We start from the raw sequence: 26,343 nt of genomic DNA on the forward strand, positions 1-26,343 counted from the left end.
GTGTCTGCCAGTCAACCTGCCACTGCTGGCAGAGCAGCTTTAATTGCTTTAGAGTTCAAACTTTCTGCATGAGTGACACTTACACACCGTAACAGATTCTGTTTTATAACTGCACGGCACAGGATTGGAGTTTTATTTCATGGGTGCTGGCAAACCTCGCGCCTTACACAAGTATGGAATTATGGATTTACCTCCACATTGAAACTCCTTTTCTCTGGTTCCTCTGGTTTCTCCGCTCATGTCTTTATAAACGCACGCCTGAGATTAAGAAAGCATCATCTGCCCCATTCCTTCTTGTCACTTGTACCGTCACTGGTTCTGAAATTAATACGCTTTTGCATTTTTTCCCCTGTGAGACACCTGCACTGTGTCGTCTTTATTGGGTTTGAGGATGAAATGTAGAAATGAGCAGATTCACAGCTCAAAACTGTACTTTGTGGTTAAAGACTTGAAGATGCAGCCCAGGGGATTTCTCCTAAATAGGACAGCAGTTTGAATTTGTCAGAGTGCGTCAGAGAACTTTTTTTAATATGAAAAACACAACACATGGCCAGGAAGACTAACAGAAAGTCTAAGTGTGTTAAAGTGAACCTTCTGAAGACAAAATAGTTTCACGTGTGGATGGAAATCTTTCTGAACTGGTTTTTCTGAGGTAAATATTATATCGCGTCCAAGCTAAATTTAGAAGTGCTGCTCAGTGTAACTGACACAGTTTAGCTTTATAGGTTCGCCTCAATTTAAAAATTTCCAGTTAGCTGAGTTTTTTAAATTTAAAATATAAACATCGAATTTCCCCTTACAAATTTTCCAGTTTAACTTTGGGTTTATAACTTTTTTTGAGACTAAACAATTTCTTTATGAGGATTATTCTGCTAAAACATTTATTTCTTGTTAAAAACTAGTCTGCACAGCTGGGCTCAACCCAAAAGGAAAGTGGATCATGATCATCAGGGGTGTTGTTTGTTATGGTCTTACCTTCAGTCCATCAACACCTGGGATGCCAGGAGGCCCAAGTGAACCCTGGGAAATGACAATAAGAGTTTTTTCAGTGTTGTTATGTTAAATGTTTGTGTGACTGGTTAGATTTCAAAGGAACTGAACACCGGAGAGTTATGGTATCAAAACAAACGTAAATACCAATACGCTGACGTTCAATATTCCCAGTCCTATTCAAAAACCTCTCAAAAATAAAAATATAGTTCCATTAGAGGTTGACAACACGCACGAGATGCAAAACGAACGTGGGATTCACACACACACACACACACACTCCTGGTGCTGATCTGATTAAATCAGGCCACAGTAAATACTGCATGTCATATTTTAAGATCTGCTAAGTTATGGATGATACAGACAGAGGGCAGGACTGAGAGTTGAGAATTAGTCTGTTCAGCTGCGAAGTGAGAAAGAGAAAGCGTGAGGTTTTGTGTACACCGCAGCACGTATGTTCGCACGTTCATAGGCTTTAATTTATATAAAGAAGATGATTAAGACTTAGAGGTTGTACCAGACACATTTTAATGAACTCCTAATTTCGTGCCTGGTGGTTTGCTTATGTTGGCTATTTGTGCTCCACAGTAAAAGTGATTTACCATGGTTACATTTATAGACGTATCAGAGATGGTGACGTAATGAAAAACAACATCTTGAGCTTTTTTTAATATCCTAAAGATGAGGAATAAGAAGTACAAATCACATTAGGGTGGGAGTGTTCCTAAAATATATTGCTCCAACTTAGATAATTTCAAATGTATGATTCACACTCTATATGATGTAATTACACCAAATCAATCACGAAGGTGGTGAAACGTGAATAACTCTTTCTGCGGCCCCCTCTGCTAGACACAGCACTCCAGCAGCAGCAGATCTAATTGAGCTGCCTGAGGGCCTGGCTTATGAGTCATTAACACGGGCGGTGTGTCATCATTGACCCCGCGACACACACACACTAACACACTCCTCTGCCGACGGGAGGCCTTGCCGACAGATGACAGCACGGACAGGAAGTGTCTGATTGGGTTACCCTGAACAAACACTGGCAGCTACCTGATGGCTGAATATGGCTGACATCTGTTCCTCACATCAGCGCCGCCAGGGACCTGCAGCCTGTGCCGCTGCGCTTAGCTCCAGCTTCTCTGTTCCCCATCTCTCCTTTTCTTCCCTTCCTCATGTTGTCTGAGCTTTAAGTCTCCTCTTTTCTACTTACTTGCCCTAAATCTGCCACTGTGAACATACTAAAACACCCAGCAGGTTTTTTTTGTAGTCATTTGTGCAGCCTGCACACTGTTACTATCTAATCCCAAATATTATCCTCCTGCCTTTTTCAGTGTCAAATGTGGTTTTGATGTCATTCAGTCTACAAAGTGTGGGAGTTTTATTTTATTTCATCTGAAATAAAAAATAAGAAGTACCGATGGTTGTAACTTACCTTCAGCCCTGGTGGACCCTCAGGTCCCTGTAGATGAGAAGAGACAGAGAGAATGAGTGGAAGAGAAATGAAACAAAAAAAAAAAGTCCATAAAGTAAAAATGATTTCTGCAGCCAACACGGTCACAGCAGAGAGACTGGCAGAGCTCTGGTAGGGTTTCATACAGTGAGCACACACCCTTCAGGCAGAACAGAATCACAACCAATTCCTCGTTTTATATTCCAGCAAAGAATGAAAATCAGCTCACTCTGTGCCGTCTTTTCATTGAGCTGCACCGTAAAAACATGAATCGCTAATCAGACCATGAATAACTAAATCTTTATGGTTTTACCTTTTGTGTTGGTTTCTTTGTTTTAGCAACTGTACAAACTTGTCTTGTTTGGCTGTTCCACATTTCATGTTTTCAGTCCAACACATAGAGGCTCATTATCTAAACCAGCCAATAGCTGGAAAGCTTCACAAACTTAATAAGTTATGACAAAAAGGCGCCACATCTCTAAGTAAGACTTAAGTCAGTGATCGATGTGTCTGGGAGGACAGTTTCTATTTTTAACCTGCTGTTAGTTTACCAGAGGAGCTGGAGGTCACGTTGGCTCCTCAGCCTTCTCTGCCAGGATCGGCCTAAAACAGCAGGACAGCTTTGAGCATAAAATGAGAAACCAAGCTGAAAAGTTAGTTCCTTTCATGTTGGCTAGACGACTCTCTGAACTACTGCAGCTCCACAGCAGTTCATCACCACCTTTACGCTTGGCTGTTACGACAAATCCTGCTGGCCAACATTTTCCCCACTCAGGAGCTACAGTAAAACGGTGCCATTTGGCTCATCACTAGCAGTTGAGTCAAGGCCATGCAGACCTTGTGCCCCCAGCACAAGCCCTTTACAGCAACAGCTTTTCCTAGCCTTATTCATGTTGATGCAGTATAACTGGCAAAACTAAAGATCTGGTTCCCTGATGAGAGTAAAAGCTTTGGATGCTGTTATTGAAATAGCCAACAAACACACAATCAGCTTGAAAATTTTTGAGTGTGTGGAGCCAAGTGGACAAAGCCCCAATGGATGCCTGGCGTAGCTAAAACATCTATTATAACGAGCAATTTTCTAAGAATACACAGTTTGTTCGATCTTTCCGTGTCTTGTTTAGTTTCTGCTGATGAAACGAGGCGATCGTTCGGTAAACTTATCCTTTCTTACTTTCCATTTTTACCAAACGTGCCTGTTAAAATCCCTGCAGCAGCACGTTCTCACATTTACAGAAGTGGGCCACACAGTCGCAGCTCATTAATAGTGCATTCCAGCTGCACCCATAACAAAAACCTCAATGAACAACTTTCATCATCCCGGCCAACCAAGAAAAAGGTTTTCCTCCTGTTTGCCTTTAAAAGCCTTTGTTAGCTATCCTCAGTAAGGTTTGGTAAACATCTTTATGACCCACCAGGTATGTGAGAGCATGTGCCACCAGTCTGAGCACTAATTAGCTTGCCTGCATCTGAGAGCACTCAGGATCTACGGGCTGAAAAGGAGATTTTTCCCAAAGTCAAGAGCCCTCGAGGAAGTCTCGGTCCTGCTTCTTTTGTGTGTGGCTCCGGGCTCTGCCATCGCTGGAAAAATTAAAGTTTTGCATAACCCAGAGATCTTCATTAAAAGCACAATTATGTCAACTAGAAGGATTCACTCATGATAGCACATGCTCAGCATATGGCACCTTAGCTGCCTCATTTAACACTCATAAAAGAAGGAATCCGCAAATGTGCAACATCAACAGGAAGCCTCTTGAAGTCGAGCATCCGAGCACAAATACAAAACACTGAATGGTGCTTTCATTCATCACTCGGAAATGACAAACAATGAGGGAACTGCCAGGTCAATTCTCATACTCAGTCTGCAGCTGAACCTCGGCCAGAGTCCGCAGGCCTCGCTCAGAATTTACAGGAAAATATTGGAGCAGTTCAAAACACATGTCGGAGCTTTGAAGTGCACGTTCAGAGCTTCTGTTTGTTTTTTATTTGTGTTGCTATCAATTGGACGGCTGCACCCTCAAAATGTTTAGAGGATACTGTTCAAGCTCTGTACCAACAATGAGAGTAAAACTAAAATGTCTAATGTTACGGCTAAAATTTGACTAAATCTACTAAACTAAAGCAATAAAATTATGTCAATATATCATCCTGTTGGAGATTAGATTTGTACACACCGGTGGCTGGTCAAAGAGGTTTGAGTTTCATTGTTTAGAAAAGCCAAAGATACTTGTCACAATTTCTAAAATTCAAACTGAGGTTTATGTGTCTTGCTTTGTGTGACCAACCATCCAAAACCCAGAGCTAAAACAGAAAAAAGCAGAAAATCGTCACAGCAGAGAAGAGAGAATGTGGAAAACACACATTTCTAACAATTAATAGATCAACAGATCGCTTATTTCAGTTGTAATGTCAAACATGAAGAGAAAAGAGGCTTTGTATCAGATTTAGCCTCTAGCTAGTCCTTAGGCAGTAAACAACATAGCCCAATGACATCAGTGCTCCTAAAACCCTGATTACAGCCCTGCCTGTGGGTATACTGCCAGAAACTACGACAATAAGGAAACTATACCAAACCTTTTCCTCGTTAATGTCACAATGTGCCACAACGTTGTCAGGGTCCACAGAGCATGTCCTGAACCATCTTTACTCCTCGTGTTTGGCTCCACATCAAAGGACACCAAAATATTAAAGGTATCCCCTCATTAGAAACACACACAAATTACAGTTTTGCATCCATGGCTGTTGTGCAATCAATAAATACATAAGATAAGACACTGGTGCATTGTGGGTAGTTACAGAATGAATAGGATGTAAATATGGTTCAGTGAATTTCTGCAGAATAATTGGAAATAACACCCAAAAGCAGATGGAGTTTGTTTTTCAGCTACAGATGGAACAGTGCATGGAGTACAGGGCTGCTTTTCCATATTTAATATTTCTGAAGCAACACCAAGTTTGAAATGAGAACTGTGTGCAAAGCTGCAAGCCACCTTTAGAGAGCTGAAGACCACTTAATTTACCCCAGAGAGACCTTATGGCACTGATGATTTTGAATGGAGTCCCGAAAATATTTCCTTTTTCTTCTTCTTCCCACCTCCCTCCTCCTCCTCCTCCTCGCTGGCCACAAGAGCTTAATCCTTCTAACCAGCACCATATGTCCTGGAAAGCTGCTGGAAAACTCTGGAATCTGCTTGTGCCTGTTTAACAATAGTACATCAAAAACGCTGAGATGTGTCAAGTGGGCGCTTGCCCCTACATTCAGCATAAAAGAAGCAAACGTTGGTTAGGGAGCCACCTCTGAGTCCTTACCATCGGTCTAGATGCTTTTGCATCTAATTCATATTGATTTTCGAAGGCCAATCAAGGTTCTGGGCTGGTGGGGGTGTTTCTGAATAGAGAAAGTCTTTTTATTCACTCTCCAGGGGTCTAACAGCCAAAATGATGATTTGCAGGACTTTCCCCTCTAATCCGTTATCTTATCTTTGATTTTCTTCTCTGAGGAGCAGCAAACAAACTGCAGTTTACAGAAACCAGGAAATGGCAACTCCATTGTCTCTGACCGGGCCCGTCACATCTTTTTTACAACCTCAGGGAAGTGCTCATCCTTCGCTCCTTTAACGGGAATAATTTCATTATTCCTTGTTAAAAGTACATTAGTGTCATTGCTCGTGAAACTGTATGCCTTACTTTAAGAATTACAGTGCAGAAATACTTTTTGTACCAAGCTTTGTGCGAGGCCTCTGGACTCATCTGGACTGGTGTTTTGGAGAAATGCTGCAGCTGCTGAGCTGTTAGCTAACCTCTGGAGGCTTATGGCAGCACATCTGGGACCATCTACTGCAATTTCTACCTTCATAATGTAAATTGTGAGACTAAACTGTGCTGCTTTGACAGCTACGAGCATAAAGTGGGATAATGGGTAAAACACATAATTAAAGCCAGTAAAAACTGAAAACCTCACTAACATAAATGCAAAAATGAGGGAGTCTCTTTTATAGAGGGAAGGATGTTAAGTAGCCTGAAATATTTAGAAACTTCAGACTTAAATTCCTCTCACTCCCTAGGTAATGTGTCTTTTTTTCACCGCCTAAGTTTCACCATCCTTTATTTTCTCTGCACCATATCTTTCCAATCCACCGAATTTTTCCACACCATGAAAAAGGTCCGAGGAGATGGAAGCACTTGATAGCACCTCCTCTGTCAGCTTCACTTACCCTCTCCTACACTTGTGAAAACTGACATCATCAAGTGTTTGTGTGTGTCACGTTTTCCGATCTCGCTTTCTCTGGAATTTGGCTCGACCGACTCAACACGGCTTTTATGAGGAAACTTTAATCAAATGCTTTATTTGCTGTACACCACGAGTCATATCTCGTTGCTCTTAACTGGAACAGCTTGTCCCTGCTGCACAGCATAAAGACCTTTGTGAGAGAAAACTAACATTTTCACAGGATATCATAAAATGTGTCATTGATATTAACACTAACATCTACTGTAGCCTGTAAACCACCTTACGAATGTCTCTACAACTAATGGAGATTAAAAAATATCTTAAGTGGCAGCCTCCCTACAGTGCATCGCCCCCCAAAACAGGATGTGAAATTAATAAACGCTATTGCAGAACGTAATTAAAATGGGTGAGGTGTATTTCTGATAGCACACAGTTGGTGAATTAGCAAATTAAGTATGTCTGGGAAACAGGAGACATAACACCTTTTTTCCAAAGACAGCAGAAGCTGCAGAGATGAAATAATTCATCGGTGAGAGAGATTGCAACAGCAGTCAAAAGATATCAGATGAAAACTAATTTCAGTCATGATTCAGCTTGCAGATACCATGAGCTATTTTGGAAACTGGCGTCTTTGGGTTCTTTTTTGCATTCACAGTTTTACACCACTGAAGATGATCATAATGAAAGATGAGAAAAGGAAAGCAGCGCTGCAAAGGAAGTGGTTGATATTTTTGGATATATGCATATTTGCTATTTTATCAGCAGTTAAATTACAAGCTTAACAAAGATACTGGACTTCCTCCAGTCCGGTACCTCAGGGAATTAGCTGTACCCGAAAAAGAAGCAGTGTGGCCCCCAACATTTGGTTTTTGTATGTGCTGAACACAAAAACAGCATTGATGAGTGAGCTTTAGACGTGTTCGCAGGTTGTACTTTTGTCAAAGCAAACTGTGCCCCCACAATTTCAAACAATCCACTGATGCTGAATTGATTTGTAGCATTCATGGTTTTGCCATGGTTAGTGCAGAAAATGTGAATCCAAAAAGAAAAGTCTGTGCTCACCATTGGTCCTGTTCCTCCAGGCTCCCCAGGATCACCCTATAGGAGACACCAAACAGTCAGTGAATACAAGAGTTGAAAAGTTGAGAACATTCACGGAGTTTTAAAATGATCATAAACAGTATGCAGGGTAAAATAAGTCCAATTTTAAAAAAAAAACAAAAAAACATGTATTTTCCACATTATGTTTGAATTCCCCATTTCTTCTAGTGTCCAGCAGCTATTATGGTGCATTGCAGCCAGTCTGCCAAGTAGAGCTCACCAGTTCTCTGCTCATACACCAAACTGGCCTGGAGACATTTATCATGCTGTGCCCTACCTGCATCCTTCACCACCTCTGTCCAAAAACCTCGTTCTAGTCCCTCCTTTTGGATGTCCCTACACTTCCCTGGCTAGAAACGAGACATAGGCTGTATCCAGATTCTTATGCCAAACTCATGCTTGAGCATTATTCCACAGCCTCTTTGTGACATTTACAGAACAATATATGCCACCCCCCTTCTGAGAGATTCAGGCTCATGACAGGACAAATAAATCAAGAGAAATAAAGCAATCCAGTAGAAGTAGTTTAATTTCTTGGAAAAACACAGCAACTGTTGCAACTGGAAGAACAGAAAACAATGATCATCAAGGAGTTGGAAAGCAGCAGATAAACAACACTTAATATTTTTGCACTCCCACTGTGAACTCTGTCAAGTCAATAAAGATCAGCTGGAGCCCTCGAAAGTTTTTTTACGACTGAACATAACTGACAGGCCTTTTCTGTTTCTTCTTTCTCACAGGCAGAGTTCACATGAATTAGGGTGATGCCAGTGACGGGCTTAAAGAAACGGAAAATGTTACGTTATGATGAAAAATGCCAAGTAAACGTAAATCCATACCGTAAAGCATTCTCTTGGGAGCGTGTTCATGTTTAGCTAAAAACATTAGGGTAATGATGTAGAACGTAGCCTGTCTAGTGCTCATTAGAAAAGGTTTTCCCTGGGATAAACCCTCCAGGCACCAAGTCAAATTGAAAAGATTTGTTTAACCTGTAATGGAAACAATGCAGTGCTCTTTGAAGGAAAAATCCAGAAGGTTTGTGCTGATTTTGAGCCATTTTAGAGACACATGACTACTCAACCAACTTTTTGTTTAACTGAACAATATTACCAGATGAAGACCAGTACTCACAGGTTGACCAGGTACACCTCTGGGCCCATCCTTCCCAGTGTCCCCTGGTGGCCCTCTTGGCCCAGGAGGACCTGGTGGCCCTGGAGGCCCGGGTGGTCCTGCTTGTCCTTGATCTCCCTGTTTCACAAAACAACACATTTGAACATCAATACACTGAGAAAATGGACCGACTGAGGCCACTGCAGTTAAATGATAATGAAGAGTAGTGGATTGATCTCGTGGGTGGGCTGGAAGTGAGTTTGCATGTTGGATCTTACGAGAAGATGATGAAGAAGATGGAGCCGTGATTGTTCTGATTTATAGCAGAAATATTAATCCCTCAAAATGCATGCTTTCCTAAATAGACCTCACGAGTTGAATGTGGGCTGTGAATTAGGTACTGACTGAAAAAACAAAAAACGTGTAGCGTGGAGCTACAATAATCAGACAAATATACTAAATCTGTGTGGTCCATTATTAGAAGAAACTCTAAAGAAAATATTCAGCAATCTAACTTGCAGGGAAAGTGCTTTAAGTAGTGCCATGACAGTAATTCATTTTACTCTACACAGACATGTCCACATTTCCTGTTAACAGTAACAGGAGGAGTATCAGAGTGCTTATGGCAGGTCTGCCTGAAGGCTTGCATGCAGTCTACAGACTGGCCAGACAGAAGTGATTCAGTGAGACTGCAGTGGACAGAGAGATGAGTGAGGACACAGCCACTACCTTAATGAGCCGCCGCTTTATGAGCTGCTGGTCAGCAGAGAGAAAGCCATGATTGATCTTAGGGAAGACCATCTGAGCAGGTGTGTGAGGTCAAGAGGTCGTAGGTCAGAGGAGGTGAGATAAGGTTGAAGAAGGATGAGGTCCCCAGAAGAAGGAGGAAGAGGAGGAAAGCAAATGCAAAGAGAAAGAGATTTTGTTAGAAAGGCCTGTGTACATGAACCCCGGCCCAGCGCCTTCACAGATGGCTGAGAAACTCACTTTTCCAGCATGGAGGTGGTTTGTCTCGGAAGTTTGGGCTTATTTTTTGGAGCCAGGGCCCATAATTACCACCTCAGGGGTGCGAGGGCGCCACAGCAGCCCCGCTGTCCCCAGAAAAATGGGCATTTCTCCTCCTCTGTGAAAGCGCTGTCAACATCATCGCGCCTGCTGCTAAGTCAGACCCCGGGAGCTGCACACACTGAAACCAGCACGGTCAACTTTCTGAGGTTCATTTCTAAACTTGTTCCCTGCGATGCACGCATGATTCTGCTAGAGTATTAAATGGCTTATACCAAGGCCAAATTGGAAGAATGAAATATTTTGCCACTTTGAGTCATCATCCAGTATTCCTCTTAGAGTTTCTTCCATTTATTTTAGCATCAGTGGACAGGAGCCAAACCAGACTCAGGATGCAGATGGATTCTTGTTCCACTCCGCTACATATTACTGAGTTTAAAAGGCCACCTTTGCTTTCAATAGGAGACCTGGCATGAAGGATGGAACAGAAACCTCTTGAGTGAATGACTGGTAACAGTGAAGGAAGAGGATAATGATTGACTGGCTGTGATTAATTAGACAGGGCTTTCCCTGCGCCTACTCTCTCATCAGGCTTTGGGGAGGAGGGGGGGATCAGGCGACAGTGATTCATTTACTCCCAGTGTGTGCCGCCAAGGGGTCGGACCAGGCAACAGGGCACCACCGCCACCGACAAACCTTGACAGTCAGGATCTGATTGCTGTGCAAAGCAGCCAGCGTAGGGAGACCAGGCAATCCCTAAAGGGACAAACAGCAGAACATGGCACAACACACGCATGACATTCAAACACTGGATGAACAAAAACAGCTACAGGAAGAAGAAATTAAGCATCCTACGTCTACATGTTGCTACAAATTTGGCAAATTTTATATGATGTGATTGAGAATTAAAAGAATTTCTAGCAACAAGCAATTGATTTTGAAAATCAGACACTTCAATTAGAATATGAGCATGAGCAGCATTTGATTTTAAGTATTCACCACTTAAACAAGTTCTACCATGCAACTGTGTGTACAATGGCACCAGGACCATCGAGTGCAGGACTTCTGTTGTGATGATGGTTATAGAACAGACTTTGACCTCTGATGTGCTGGCAGATTGAGGAGCAGTATTGTTCACAGAGTCTTAGGAAACACTGGGGATTGAGATGTTCTCTGGAAATTCAATCAAACGGTTTCCAATTCCCTTGTCAACAATCTTCATGACAGATGTGATCCGCTCGTGAAAACTGAATAAAAGAAGAAAGCATCAGGCCTTCTGCTTGTTAAGGGGAGACGATAGTTAATAGAGTCCAGACATATTGTCAGATAAACACGGGTTCAAACATTCTGCTGAAATAAACGCACCCCATTACGTTCCAGTCTTTTGGGGATACTGTCCATATGTAGACACATGTGATTGTCTGTAATCACTAGCATGTCCAGCTCACCGTGCACAGTCCTAACTCCTTACAAAGTCCAGGAGCACATCCTTAAGTAACTGCATTAATTGGTGTTGAAGCAGGTCACATTAAACAAAGCAACGCTCACAGCAGCACAGTCTGCGTTGGACTGCCTCACCGTGTGGAAGTCAGTCCTGGATGCTATCAGAGTTAGGGTAATGTTAGCGGCTCTGTATTTGATTTGGGGACGTTTACACTCCAGGAACTCCAGCCAACCTTCCCCAAATAGAATTATATTTGCCAAACACATTGGTTCATCCCTCATCCTAAAAGCCTTTGCCTCTTGTAACAAAAAATTAAAAACATACGGTTTGAAAATACGAACATGTACTTAAGCTAGCCAGCCAAACAGGGTTTAGTTAGAATGAAATCTTAGTTTTTCTTCATCATACTTAAAAAAGCCTTAGATCTAACCTGCAGTACAAGAAGAACATAGTGACTTTATTTACATGTCTTCCACACGGTTCACCGGCTGGTGACTTTGTGCACGGGACGCGTCTTTTACCACAGTGTCATGTATGCAGGCTCCTGGTGCATAAAACCTCTTTTACGAGACTCTGGTTTGAAAAGGAGGCAGCTGGAAACCAGCTCATGGAGCCAACGTTTGCTTAATTAGCTAACTTGCAACAGCTGATGAAATCTGAGGGAAACTTGTCATTTCAGATGGTAAAAATCTGTGGTGGCTAGAAATGGAAGATCTCTTCTACCACTGTGAAATCACACGTACGGTTAATGCAAGTGTATAGATCATTTAATGGTTGTACCATATTGGTTTGTATACAGTGATTTTCATATCCTTTTGTTTATGGTTCACTGTAAGCAGCCAACCAGAAAAAGTCCTCCTACGTTCTTCTCAAAGCCTGGCCCACTAACATGACCATGCCCTGCAAGATCTCAATCTATATATTTAAGTGTGTGATAAAATCTGGCCTATCCAGAAATGGCTTAGGTGCCATCACTGGTTTTCCAAAGATAATTCAAAAAGCATGGCTCATTAAAAATATGGCTTTCAAGGCAGGCTGATTTAATCCAGCCCTGCAGCAGAAACGAGCAGTGGATACTCTTACACTGCAGACAATAGTCATGCTGTTTGCAGCTAAAGCACAAATATTTTATAAGCTATTTACAACCTCAAACATTTTGAGGACAGAGAAGGAAAAACAAGTAGTGGATTATGATGGGGGGGCAGACGACGCAAGGAGCCTAGCATGAGGACTCGGTGTGGTGCCCCTGCAGGCTGGCATGTGGTTGGTTTCATGATCAATGCAGAGGCTTGACAAAATATTCAGACCCCTCACTTTCTGCACTCTTTGTGTTGGATTAAAAGTCCCTCAGGACTTTGCAGAAACATGGCAGAGTCCAGTCTGCAGTAAGACTCTATGAGCTCTCCACACCGGGACCTTTGCAGATGATCCTGTCCTTCCTGCAGATCCTTTCAGGCTCCATTACATTGGTTGTGAAAAGCCACTTTAGGAATTGATTTATATCATTGCCTTGATGTATGTAATTGATATCCAATCAATTTGATTTACCACAGGTCAACTCGACTCTGGTTGTAGACACATCTCAAGGATCATTTTTAAAGCAAACAGGAAGCACCTGACCACAACTTGGACTACAAGGTTTTTGATTGAATAAATGTACAAATTCTAAAAGACAGGTTTTCACTTTATCATGACTTACTGAGCAGGGATTTATTTGACTGATCCAACACAAAGAAGTGTGCAGAAAGTGGAGGAGGCTGCAGAGTTTCTGAAGTTAAGAGAGGAGAGAGAAGCTGAGTCCAGGTCGACAGCATGTTGACAAACTCACTGGCTAATGTGTGTTTGGTTTTTGGTCAGATAATCATTTGTTTTTGTTTTTTTTTCCACATTTCAGTCATCTGATCTTTGTGTGCAGGAGATGGCCCGACTAGGTGTGTGTTACCTCACCCTGCACTGCCTCTGCTCTGATGTCTATGTGTGAGAATTAGAATGACATGACGGTTGACAGAGAATCCTAAACATCCACAGATTACTTTGTTTTACTTTCCTCCACCAAAGCGGATTTCAGCTATTTGGGGGGCAGCTCTGTTGCTGTGTATCTGCCTGCAGCGAGATGAATGTAACTGTAGTAAACAAAAAGCCAGATACAGTATGAGGACAACCAGCATCAGCCGCCATAGGACACTGAGCAAAACCAGCGTCTCCCAGACCACACCAAACAGAAATCATTCCAAGCAGCTACAGGCTGTGGCATTTTCTGAATGTCTATATGTGGAGTGAATTACCAACTCTACACACAGATGGCTTTAATACATTTAAGAATGGAATAGTACATTCATTTGGAGCCTCAGATTTGGCATCAATCCGGCATATCAAATTTATCTCAAGTGAAATCCATTTTAAAGCTTCTGATTTCATGTGCAAACAGTAGACTCTAGAGTTTTTTCACGACAGAAAAGTTAAGTCCTGGAAATTACATAATCACAGACTCTTTATTTTGGAAGAACATTGCAAATTGGTCAAATCCCAAAATGTGAGAAGTGAAAAAAAAAAAAAAAAAAAAACTAGACAAACAAAGGCAGGAATGAATCTAGTCACTGTTCCAGGAATTCACCAACCTTTTGCTTGACAGCTGTAGCTGGTGCCATCCCTCAGAGGGACCACACACCTTTTTATTGGGGATGCACATAGTGACTCCCGTGAGGTGGCCACACATTTGTTTGTCAAAACTGGCCAATTTATTATTTTGTTGCTTGGTTAACCTTTGACGTTTGGATGTGACCTTTGACCTTCAGGATGGACCCTGACATGTGGGGAACAGGCAGAGGAAGTGGTTGTCTGTGAGGAAGCTTTGTTTTTGGCTCAGAGGTTGTGACTTGAATTAAGCTTAAAGACATGCGTCATATATGCAGTACCTTTGAATCCAAACAGCCCTTTGAATGAGTCTAACTTTAAATCTGCTCAGACTTCATGCAGACTGGGATAGAAGATATTTTCTTCACATATTCTCCTGCTGTTTTACACGTACCCCCATGTGAGTTTAATGGGCTCTGCACTCAGTCAACACCGCACATGAAAAGAGCTTCATTTCCAGTCACATACATGGTTCTAGTCAGACAGATGTTTTCCTGTTAAGCCTTCATTTATTAAGGAAAGCTTTCTAATAGCGTTCCACTACATTTGCCTACTTATCTAATGTGCAAAGTCAATATGGCATTCTGGGGAGGTAATAAGATTTGGTGGCGACCTCGACTGTTTTCATGCCTCTGCAGTCTCTTGTATGTGACTGGGACTGTGTGTTAATTTGTACCTGTTAGGGGGCAATTTTCTTGTAATTGGAAGTTAATGAAACACTGTCTTGGAGTGGACAGTTTATTTATTTACTCTGTAAGACAAATCGGAGCTGTCTGGCCCCTGTTACAATCCTGTCAGCCACACTGCTATTTCCAGAGCATAAATCATTTAACTGATAGAGACTGATGACTCCATTTCCGTGGCTAAAAGGGTACAAATTATGAACAAAACCCAAGAAATTCTATCCAAATGAAGATCGTTTGCCACAGTCAGTTTGGCTAGAAACAGAAGACTGTCTCTGTCTGTGTGCAGCGGTTCTGTTCATGCAACTAAAATGATTATTTAATATTTTTATAAAATTAAAAAATTAACTAAGCATGTCATAGAGCTGGAAACGTGTTTAGAAATCCTGTGAAGGTGTGAAACCACTCTGAGATCCACAGTCTCTGTGAGCACGGCCGTTATTTGAGCAGCGCCTGTGTGTAACATGTCACTCAAGAACTCTAATCAAATTTCACAGGGAAGGTCATTTGTACTGACTTTCAAATCATAAGAAACATGGTGCTTTGACGCTCAGAACTGGCCCGCAGGAGAGCTGACAAAGTCAATCAGAAAACCACGTCTGGGCCGGTGCCACGACTGGATCGGGATCAGATCCACTTGGGGGATGGCTGGTGTTCTGGTGATAAGACAAACCTCAGTGTTGCTCTGTCCTTCTGCTCTAACCTCTGTGTGCTCTCTGCCCTCATAGAAATCAATTACAGGCATTCAAAGTGACTCCATACGATCTACCCCTGCTGCAGATGCAGAGGAAAGTCAAAAGTCTGTGTGTGCATGTGCACGTTGACCCAGCTAATGCAATCTACTTTAAACAAACCTGTGCAGTCACAGTGTTTTCCAAAGAGCATCATTTTTTAACCATTTGAGAAAGTTGACTGTAGGAATTCATTTCCAAATCTGTCAAGCGTGAAAAAGCACCGACATTATTATCATTTAAAAGCTGCATTTTATAGAAATGTCAAACTTACGGAGCTGGAAATGATTAAAGCGCTGAATATGCCATATCACGTCGAGGATTGAAATAAATCACAAGTAATTACAGAGACAGAACTAGTTGGCTGTTGATTATAGCTGAGATTGAGCAGATATGTTCTGCTGGAGCTGGTTTGCAAAAGCTTGTATTCATGTTCACTTTGAGCATAAGAAGAACAAAAAAGGTTGTTGCTTCTCCAGAAATATACCAGCACATACACGTGCATTTCAAGGTATCCTGCACGTTCGCCTGCCCATTCCTGATGCAGAAATAAGCAGTGCTGAAATGTTTGTTGTATTTGGCCAGATGGGAGGAACACTACCCCAGGAATTTCATGCATCTCAAACCTTTTTTTGCCCGCAATTCTACTGGGGGAGACACACAGTCACATTCATCGGCTAATCACAAGATGTCGGAGTAAACCACATACCCGCGGTCCCTGGTCTCCTTGATCCCCCTGCAGAAGGCAAGAAAAAAAGAATTTGTCTTAGAGATTCAAGGCTTGACCATACACAAGATCAAAAATCAGCAAGGCACAGTTGTGAGCACACTGATAAAGAAAAATAATACAGGAACCCTCAGCTATTCGTTGTGGTTCAGAGTAAAATCACTTAGGATAACATGGACTGACATGAATTGGGTATGAGAGAAAGAGAAAGAATGAGAGCAGTGGTGTGAGGTTTGGTGGGTTTGGTGAGGGGGGGGGGGCTGACTGTGGGCAAACTGCACTGCCAGGCCAGATTTTATGCCCCAGAGATCTTTGGCTTCCTGCCTTTTATGGGGGTAGATCTGTGTGGATGGAGCATGGTCCTGACAGAGAAAACGTTTGGTTTCAAATCAACCTGCATGGTGCAGACTGTGGGTTTAGCACATTAGAGTGAAACCAAACCAAAAGTACAGTTTTGTTTTAAAGAACCGAAGGAGGAAGACCAAACGTTGGAGACTGAATTAGAACCTTAATCTGTCTAGAATCAGATAACTTAACATCGTGAAACCGTCTGATTTGATGCACTCTGCTATCCTGTGGGAAGACTTACAGCTGGGCCAATAAAAAGAGCCTTATGACACATGGATGTGAGGACTGCGCAAACAAACAACGTAATGGATTTATTTTCTGGATGCTTTATTCATCTTGGGTGGGAGGAATGAACCCAGTTGTTTTTCATTTCATTAAAACTGCAGAAAAAGTGGTTTACATGAGAGGCATGAACATGCATCTAATCAGTAAAAGTCAGTTCTTCACCACTGTCATAATGAATCCTTGACAATCATCTTAATCTGGTTGAGAAAGTCATGCTTCCAGGGTCTATTTACTGCTTAAAGTGGCACCAAATAAGAAATAAAAAAATTGGCTTGATTGATTGTGTTGGTCTGTGACTATAACTAATGTCACTCCACACCCCCACATTACTACAAATCATCAGTTAGCAGAGAGCAGAGAGCAACTTGACACGGATCACAAGTGCAATTTTCTGCTTGATTTTAGCTCTGGGTAGCTCTCACGCTGTTTTTGTGTATTTCTTCTTATTTACAGCACAATAATAATGTTTAATTTCCCAAGATGCTGCTGAACTTCATGCTAAATTTGAATACTTTATTTATTCATTGCTACTTTTTAAAAGCCTGGTTCTTCCCAAGCAGCGTTTTAGAGGTTTACACTTTAAAATGTTATTGCCCCCTGTTCCCAGTCTAAGAGAATTCGGGGACTTTATCAAGTTTAGTGTGAATCAAGGGATCTCATGTTTTTATTCCTTCAAAACATAACCAGGGGCACACATTAGTCCTGCAGACTTATAAAGAGACCGTGTGGTTATTTTGCATGCTCTGCTGCTGTTTTCTAGAGGACTGCTCAGTGAGGCATTTAAGAGGCTTCAACTCGGACTGGGGCTTTCAGTAATTAAAGGTTCTGTGCTGGGGATTTGTGAATAATAGAATTTAAATAGAGTGAGACTTAGGGTCAGAGTGGCTTGAAAGTGAATTATAGCAGAACTACCCATAGACACACTTTATAGACGACGATAAAAGAAAGAAATAATTTATTTTATTGCCTAAACCTGCAAATATGTAATGACCGCTGAACGAAATATCAAAAGTATGGAAATGACATAAAAAAGATGATTCACCTTTTCACCCTTCAGACCTGGAGGACCCTGCAAGAGATGAAAAAAAAAAGAAACAGTTTAAACTTTTTTTTACAACACATAAGAAGAAAGAAAACGTCAAACTGTGGTTTGCTTGAGCTCTTTGTAATCATTATGGTGCAATTGCAGTTTAGTCAGAAACAAAACTCCACTGGCACTGCATCATAAGCTGTCAGAAGATTAGCAAACTGAGTTTTAATGAAACCAGTAATTCCGACAATTCTTTCGCAATTTGCTGAAAATACACCATAACAGACTGGAGACCTGTGCCTCATGGCTTATACAAATATACAATTAACACCAAAACAGGCCCAAATTAAGTCTATGTTGACTTAGAGGATCAGGTCCAGCAACCGTCAACCTTGTATTGGCAAGTACAAGGTAAAACTGTGGCCTGAACACAGAGGAACAGTTGTCTTTTTGAAACAGTAGTTTTTATGACGCAGCTTTGCATCCCAGTGTGTGTCAGTCAGCAGGCAGGGCACCTGGGTGGGCTGTGTAAGAGGTCAGGGGTCAACTGGAGGATTTGGCAAAGAGGTGTGTACCTATAAGTCACATAGAGTCTAATGAGCTTCTGTTCAAAAACAGTATTCAAACATTCAAAGCTGAAAGAGGAAGTCCAGTGTGCTGGGCTCTTTCTTCTGGAAAAAAAAATAACTGGCTCTGGAAAAATCCGTATTAGATCAGTGTCAGGGGACTGAATAACTGACCACCCTCTTAGCAACCATGTTCCTCAGTCTGTTTTTTCTGGTAACAGAGTAAAAGTGCATCTCTTCCTCTGTCTTTGTCACTGCTTTTGCAACTGCCAGAGAAATGTCACATATGTCCTCAGGTAAAAAGAACAAGTTGTCTTTTCCTGACTAATACTGGTCAAACACAATTTGTTTCCAGAGAAATCACACAACCAGAGCTACACTGACACTAATCCATAGATTGATGACATCCTTGGCCTGTGTTTGGATGCTGATCCAATGAGTCTATGGACCAGTAACCCAGAAGAGCAGACTTTCAGACACAGACAGGCTTCCACTGCACTGGCACTTAAAAGCACAGTCTAAACCTGAAATGCTGCAGTTTCTTTCAGCCAATTTCTGCCACCCTGCTCCGGGGGAACTGAGTGGTAGCCAGGTTTCTGCCTGCTCAGTGCCTTTGACCATTATTTTTGATGTACACTTAACTATTTACAGCTTTCGTTTATACAGAGCAGTACATGTGTTCCCAACTGGATCTGCACTAGTCCCAATTTACCTCGGTCAGGAGGTTGCGAACCTGTACAAGCGCCATGTGCGGTGCATCAATCCGTTAATTTAAAGGCAACTGTGTTTGATTCAACGAGCTTAAACAAAAGCTGGTGGGAAACTCAGCTTTAATACACACACACACACACACACACACACACGCACACACACACACACACGTACGTTGGGAGGCAGGTCTGCTGCTTACTGCACTGGCCATTCAAAGAGCCACAACACACTTGTAAACACAAAACGCACCGTTATTAAAACAATGTTTTCGACTGCGGTTCCCTGGGGAGGAATAATAGAGGCAATATATTGGACTCAAAAGGTTATTTTTACTTTTATAATAACGCAGAAGGCTTTTAGTAGGGCTGAAAAAGTTCCCAGTGTGTTCCTGAAAATGGAAGGCAGCTGAAAGAAATGAGAGCAGGCTTTCTGCTTTGGAGGAAAATTGCCTGTGGACAACAGGAGGCTATTGACATGTTCTTACTGCAAACATCTGAATGACGGCAACAAAGAAGTACATAAATATACCCACTGCAGCTTTTTGCACAGACCTGCCTAATGTGTCCAGCACTGGAAAATACACACAGCTACCACAGAAATCCCCTAGTCTACCAGACTGGCCACCATCACTTTGAGGAAAGAAAAGAAAACCGTGCTTCATATGATTTAGCTTTTTAATAAATCCAGATTGTTTCGAGGTAAGTGTAGCAGCATTGGGAAATGTGATCAAATCTTCCATAATAGGGCAAATAAGCTTGTCTCTGTTTTGTTTGTGAGGGAATAAATGAAGGAGACGTGGGTCACAGGTGTTGGACGCACTCCTACAGTAGATATATCCTGGGTAAATACAAGATGTTTGATCAACTAAATCACCCTCGACAACATTTTCATCCATCACTTTTAAGTTGTTTTCCTGCAGCATGCCTGACAATTAACTGCTGTTCAGATGTTACACTTTACTAAATATGGAGATGTGGATTTCTTTGAGCTTCTGTGGAATCTGCAGATGTACATCCTGAAGTACACCTGGTAACCTAAGTAATGTCTTTATCCTGCTATGCACGTTAGCCTGTATCGGTCAATAAAACACCTGGTAGCTACATGTCACTCAGCAGCCTTTACTGGTTGATTTGCACTTAACAGTAACTTGAATTTTGCTTTGAACACACTTAAACATATCCTCTCTCCAAAACCTCGTACATTTCACTTTTCCTTCTGGGTCTAAAAGCATGTGGAAGCGATTCTGCTGCACACACTGCACCTGCTCATTATACGGCCCATCATTTGCACATCACTTGGACAGACAGCATCCACTGGAGCTTTTCCAAAAGGTTTAGGCGAGTACAGTAAGAACCTTTTATAGAGACTATTAAACAGCTCTCCTGCAAAGACGATTTCAAAAGGAGCAAACTGTACTACAGTTAGACTGCAGCGGGTGTCTATTTGTCAAGCCGTCTCCGCAGCTTTGAGGTTTTGGTCGGGCCCCAAGGAAGGTTTCTAATCAGCACACGGTGCTTTTACTGCTGCGGCTCTGGCTCTTTCTCAAAAGCAGCCCTCCGGCAGGTGCTGCACAGCTCATCAAACCGCTCCTGTTTGATCAAACCTGTTCACGGTGCATTACCAAGTTACTCTGTTGAACGTGATTAACCCTCACACAGCTTTATATTCACATTACACCGGATTCTCCAACGGTCACATGCACGTCAGAAAAACTCTTTATAATAGTCTTAACTTATGCTCTTTCTTGCAGAGAGCTGAGAAAATAGATATCACTGTGATGTTGTCATGCTAAACATGAAGCTACCAACAGCAGATGGTTAAGGAGTTTACCTTGGGAAGAAGAGGAAAAACACCAATTAACTTTGATGAGCAGTACGTTAAATTGAGAATATGTGTTTTAAAGCTCACTCGTGTGACCAACTGTGCAACATATCTTTAATCCCTCTAAGACAGATGAAGCTCTGTGCAATTTAAACTCAATCATCTGTTTGGAGAGGAAACGTGTGAAATGTAGAGAAAATAATTTATGAAGTGACTCTCCTGAGAATACTACCTTCTCGTTATTACAAGACTAGTTTATCTGTGTGAAAGATGTAGACGTGTTCATGGACACTGGAAGAAAAAGAGAATATAAAGCTACTCCCAGACAACTGTTAGCACTGAGACGGGCCTTGGTAGGTGAGGACATGCTTTTTTTGTTCTCCGTGGTGCACACAGACACCCTGCTCGAACACTATTTATTTTTCCACAACAGAAACTGTGAGCGTAGCAGTGTCCAGCTGTAACTGCATCCTGGATGTGTTGTCATCACCCTGAAGTTGCCAGCCGACCAGCTGAGCCTCCAGGAAGTAACTAAACACCCAGCCAAGCAATAGTCACAATTCGCCTTGTCAGATTAAAACCACAGTTTTAAACAAATATTAAAAAATGAAAATAATTAAATTGCAGCATGTTGATTAGTGAGCGTCAGAGGAGCGTGTACAGGCAGGTTTAGTTACCTGTGGACAGAGCTAGGCTGAACTAAGCCAACTGGCTGCAGCTGGCAGTAGCTTCACATTTAGCATTCATGAGATCTTCTCGTCTACTGCTTGGCAAGGAAGCAAAAATGTCCAACAATTTCCTGCTCTGAACATGTTTTCCATAATTTCTGTGTGTATTTACAGAGACACTGTTTCATGTTATTGTAGGAACCGGAACAACTATTTCCAGGAAATCCTCTTTAAAGATCAATCCTGGTGCAAGGAACTTTAAAACATATGAAAAATGTCCTTCACATGTGATGAACATAAAGCAGTTGCCCCAAAGCAGAAGCTCTAGATCCACTTATTGAAAATGACACATCTCACACTGATGGTAAACCCACATCTCCTGCTGCTTAATCCTCAGCAAACTTCTGTCAAAGCTCCATCATGAGATGATTTGTAACAGAACATGCTGTGTGCATGATATCGTCAAGTTTATTGGACCACTGGATCAGGGCTGCATTTTTTCCCCAGTGGCCAAACCGTGACCACTGTCTCCTGTAATGGCCTGAATGAGCTGTTAGTGTGAAGGCAGGAATATGGGAAGGTCTGCAAGAAAATGCAAAAAAGCAAACGAAACTGAGGCCAAACCCGCAAGCAACCTGGAGAACACTGCCTTTCAAATCTGAAAACGTAGCTCGCTTCACTTCGTATTACATGTCGAGAGCAAATGACGTTCGATAAAATGATCCTGGCACTGAGGGAGATTTTATACGCGGCTACTGCCATGTCGATCACCGAGAAGTGAAAACATTGCACAACTAGATGTTCTCTGTTGGTTCTGCCTTCAGTTGTACAGGATTTAATTAAAGAGTAACATGCTCGTATGGTTGATATTTGCAGCAAATTTGACCCTGTGGCCATTTGACACAGACGTATGGGTATATGAATTATTCATGGGCAGCCTGGTTTCTCCAGTTCCATCATTTATATGAAAGAGACTGTTCTGACATGTTCAATGTGACAACTTTGTATTTCTATTGTTCTTTGTAGGTTAAGGTCCCTTATTGTAGACCTTCAGCGAACAAAGAAGTGGATTTTTATTACAGATACCCAGGCAGCAGTCATGCCAGCTGAACAGCACCTAATTTCTCTCAGTCTAAACTCTTCCATAGAAGTCAAGACACTGAATATCCATTCTTCACATTTCCATTCTCATACAACTTTCTGGAAACGCAATGGATGAAAGCTTGATGGTGCTCATCTGACTGGGGCTGGCCCACGTCCACAGCTTTAGCTGTTGTTGACATGAGCAAAATAACTCGTGGGTTTGGCTGCTGGCTGCTGAATCCACCTAATTCAACAAGATGCAAAAAGTCAGGAACAGAGGATGTGCACATAACCTCTGTCGGGACTCAGCTGTATTAGTTTTCATCACAGTGACCTGTTAAATCTATCAAGGTCCAGAAAGTCAATTCATCAAGCGGAGCTCATATGCTCGGTGTCGACGCTGGGCCAACTGGGCTGGCAGCAGTTGCTGTAGCCTGAACTGCTGGCCACATGGATCCAATCATCTCACCCTGGAGCACTGGCATCTCTGCGAGCACAGGCCAACAACTACCGCTTTTACAACCTCTTCTTTACGGGTATACGGTTTTCTCACACAGCTACACGATGTTAATAAACATGTGTGTGCACAGGAAGCACAGCGATCCTTCAGGCACCAAGTGTTGACAGGGAGTAAGTGAAGAAGGGGTAGGTGAGGAGCGCTGGAACAGGGCCCGAGTACGGGGATCGAATATGATGCATCACTTTTGCCTCAAATTAATAAGTCGGGGAGCTCAGCCTGAATTCAGTTTGCCCTGACTAATGGTTTGACATTTTGGGAAATGTGCTTATTGTCTTTCTTCCTCTCTGAAAAAGGAGAATATCATTATCACTCTCAAAACTACAGTATGTGTGAAATAGAGTCAACCACCAGCATCCAGTTAGTTTAGCTTAGTGTAAAGATTAGACAAGGGGAGACCGCTAACTGGCTCTGTCTGGAGGTCTGTCTGAAGGTAACCAAATCTGACTTCTAACTCTGCTTGTGCAGATTAATATGTTTTATTTTGATCTGGAGAAAAACTGAAGAAATAGCCCAGAACATAAACTGTGGAATAGTATGTTGGCTGTTCATATTTACCATATGACATGGAAGTGATGTTGATTTTCTAATCTTTCAGTAAGGGGGGAAAAAAAAGCTTAATTCTTCCATTAAAGATCACAGTCTGCCAGCTCTGGGGTGATGAAAACAGCCATTTGCTTACACTATTTATACAATAAAGCTGAAATGTCCCATCTGGATGCACAAATATAATCAGCTACACCGATGCCAAGTGGAAATGGTGAAAAGGCAACTGCAAAAATGCACATTTAGCAATTTGTGGCTAACAACCTGGTGTGGGCATCACTGGAAGTGAAATATACTCAGTTTCCGACAGCACAATGTAAAAGACATCCAGTAAAAACACATATATCTATATGTACAGCACGACATGTTAGTTCTACATGGGAACCTTCAATCATATTTACTGTGGTCCCAAGGGGAACTTTTTTCATGGCGGGAAACTAATGGAGGGCAGAGATGTGAGTAATCAGAGCAGAATGGGAAGGAACGGACGACCACAAGTGGTTGGTGCTTGTCGGGGGAATCTGGATGCAGAGGTTAGGCAGGGATAGGAAAACCACACTGGAAAACTGACTTGGGAATGGCATCTGGTTCCCATATTCACAGTGTATGACAATTAGCCGGCAGAAAATGGCTTTAATGTGCGTATGTGTGTGTGTATCTGCTTGTTATGTGCTGGCTGTTCATCTGGGAGCAGCGACACTGTCAAAAGAGGAAAGTGAAACTAATAGCGTGATTGCTTAGAGGTGTGTGTTGTGTAAGTACAGTGTCAAGATGGAAATCAAATATGAAGGAGACCCTTAATGCACAGTTTTAGTCAGGCAAGGTCTCTTCATTCCTGAGGGGAGAGACATTTGAACAGCGTTAACCAAACTGTGGAACAAAAAGCCCAACACTCAAGCCAGATTTTTTTTCCTGCACGGTATGTAAGCAAATTTGTGACCCACAAAATTCCTGTTGTCCATATGAAATGAAGAAGGGACAATGTTCCTTTTGGAAAACTGTTTCTTTCACTTCTTTTTCTGTTGACTCAGTGAGAACCACACACACTCATCATTTCTTATGAGCTGAAGGAAAACTTCGCTCAGTCAAAAAGCTTTCAAGCTTTCTCGTAAACCAGAGCATCGTATTCGTGCAGTGTGAATCCTCCTGCCGCGCAGTTTAGCGCTCAGCCTGCTCAGTCAGCCAAAGTGCACTTCCACTACTTCAGATCAGTGCGAGGAAACCTCACAGTTGGCCCGGGTTCTGCCTCTCGTCATTTGCGGACAGGCAGATGCTGCCGATGGGCACGACGTGAGCAGAAGACCGACATCTAAAAGGTCAGACTCTTAATGCTGTCACATCCTGTGCCAGTAGGCCTCCTCAGGCTCTGCTGCCCCTATGAGCCCAAAGAAACGCCGTCATGTCAGACAGATCCTCTGGGGGTCACTTCAGTGCCCACGATTGTGTGTTTGCCTGCTCAAGCAACAGGTGTCTTCTGTTTTAACATAGCATAAGCTGTAAATTAACACAGCATCAGAGCAGGCAGGGCCTCCTTCCACTGCACCTTAACCCAGTCTCACCTTCTTCTTCTTCTCCTCTGCGTGGCAAAAGTCCAGCCACAACATGTTTTATTAACATGAGGCTGCAGTGCTTGCAGATAGAAGAGGAAGGGTAGAGGGCGCCGCCTCTGCTTCACCCCCACGTTGCCTCTAATCCACGTACCACAGCTACATAATTCATAGGTTGTGACAGAAAATCCTCAAACTGCATCTCTGGAATCTCAGCCGATCAACCAAGGAGGCGGAAACTACTTTCAAATAGAGATGCAGCTGGAACCAGCCTTGTTTACCTCACTGCAAGAGCTCATCCGCTGCACTATAGCTGCCCTGGCTCTAGACTCCAGTGTGGTGCAGAGGCATGCTCAGTGGGCTGAACTCGGTCTGATATTTCCAACACTGAATCATTTTCAAATATTTCCCCTTTCATTTTGAACCGATTTCAAAGCATGCTAGTTTCTTCCTCTGTCTGTATTATTTTTAATTTAGTACGGCACACAGTCTGTGCTATAAAAGTACGGTCGGCCGGTGGTGTTAGCGGGCACTCGAGTGCAGCCTCAGGGATGGTGTTTTATGCTTGATTGGTGCTAAATGGTGTGCACTCACAGTGTTGGCTACTTTGGTTTGATGTTTTGACACAGACCGCCCTCGAAGAAGCACTTAAAGATGAGAAAGGATTTCAAAAATAAGGAGCGAAGACATGGTCGTCTTTGCCTCTGCTGTCGTTTCGTACACTTTACGGCATGTAGAGGAAAACATTTATCTGTTTTTAGTGGCAGGAAGACGTAAACTCCCTCTCATAAGAGCTGAAATTCACTTCAACCCATATCGGTGATGTGTCTCTATTAATATTTTTCAACTCTAGCTGGATATTTAAATAAACATCACTCGACAACTGACCCCTATGATTCCATGCAAAATTGACGCGAAAGCTCAAGCGGCGGAAAAAGAAGGGGAATGAAAACAAAGCAAATCACTTTTCCATGTCTAAACGCTGATCATGAAGTGCCAATGAGGATCTTTCCCTGATGAGTTTTGATTGAGGAGACTGATTCTTTCTGTCTGTGCAACCGCAGGTCCCTGTCCACTCATCAGCGGCTGAGCAATGATGAAGTCACAGG

At 42.4% G+C, this 26,343-nt stretch overlaps 1 protein-coding gene across 6 annotated transcripts in view; it reads right to left on the reverse strand.

Moving 5' to 3' along the window:
* col25a1 (collagen type XXV alpha 1 chain) overlaps nt 1–26,343 on the reverse strand; it is a 122,935-nt gene that overhangs the window by 26,216 nt on the left and 70,376 nt on the right. For all 6 annotated transcript variants that reach the window (XR_003295158.1, XR_003295157.1, XR_003295156.1 and 3 more), the window contains exons 5-11: nt 17,788–17,814; nt 16,095–16,121; nt 9,618–9,689; nt 8,910–9,026; nt 7,740–7,775; nt 2,429–2,455; nt 976–1,020 (exon numbers count right to left, since the gene is read on the reverse strand). Coding sequence is in view for 3 of the 6 variants with exons in the window: in XM_026298896.1 (XP_026154681.1) it covers nt 976–1,020; nt 2,429–2,455; nt 7,740–7,775; nt 8,910–9,026; nt 9,618–9,689; nt 16,095–16,121; nt 17,788–17,814 (351 nt within the window). In the remaining 3 variants the exon portion in view is untranslated. The remainder of the gene's footprint in view (nt 1–975; nt 1,021–2,428; nt 2,456–7,739; nt 7,776–8,909; nt 9,027–9,617; nt 9,690–16,094; nt 16,122–17,787; nt 17,815–26,343) is intronic.

This window comes from Mastacembelus armatus, chromosome 18, assembly GCF_900324485.2.
Source record: "Mastacembelus armatus chromosome 18, fMasArm1.2, whole genome shotgun sequence".
In the NCBI taxonomy this organism is placed as follows: domain Eukaryota; kingdom Metazoa; phylum Chordata; class Actinopteri; order Synbranchiformes; family Mastacembelidae; genus Mastacembelus; species Mastacembelus armatus.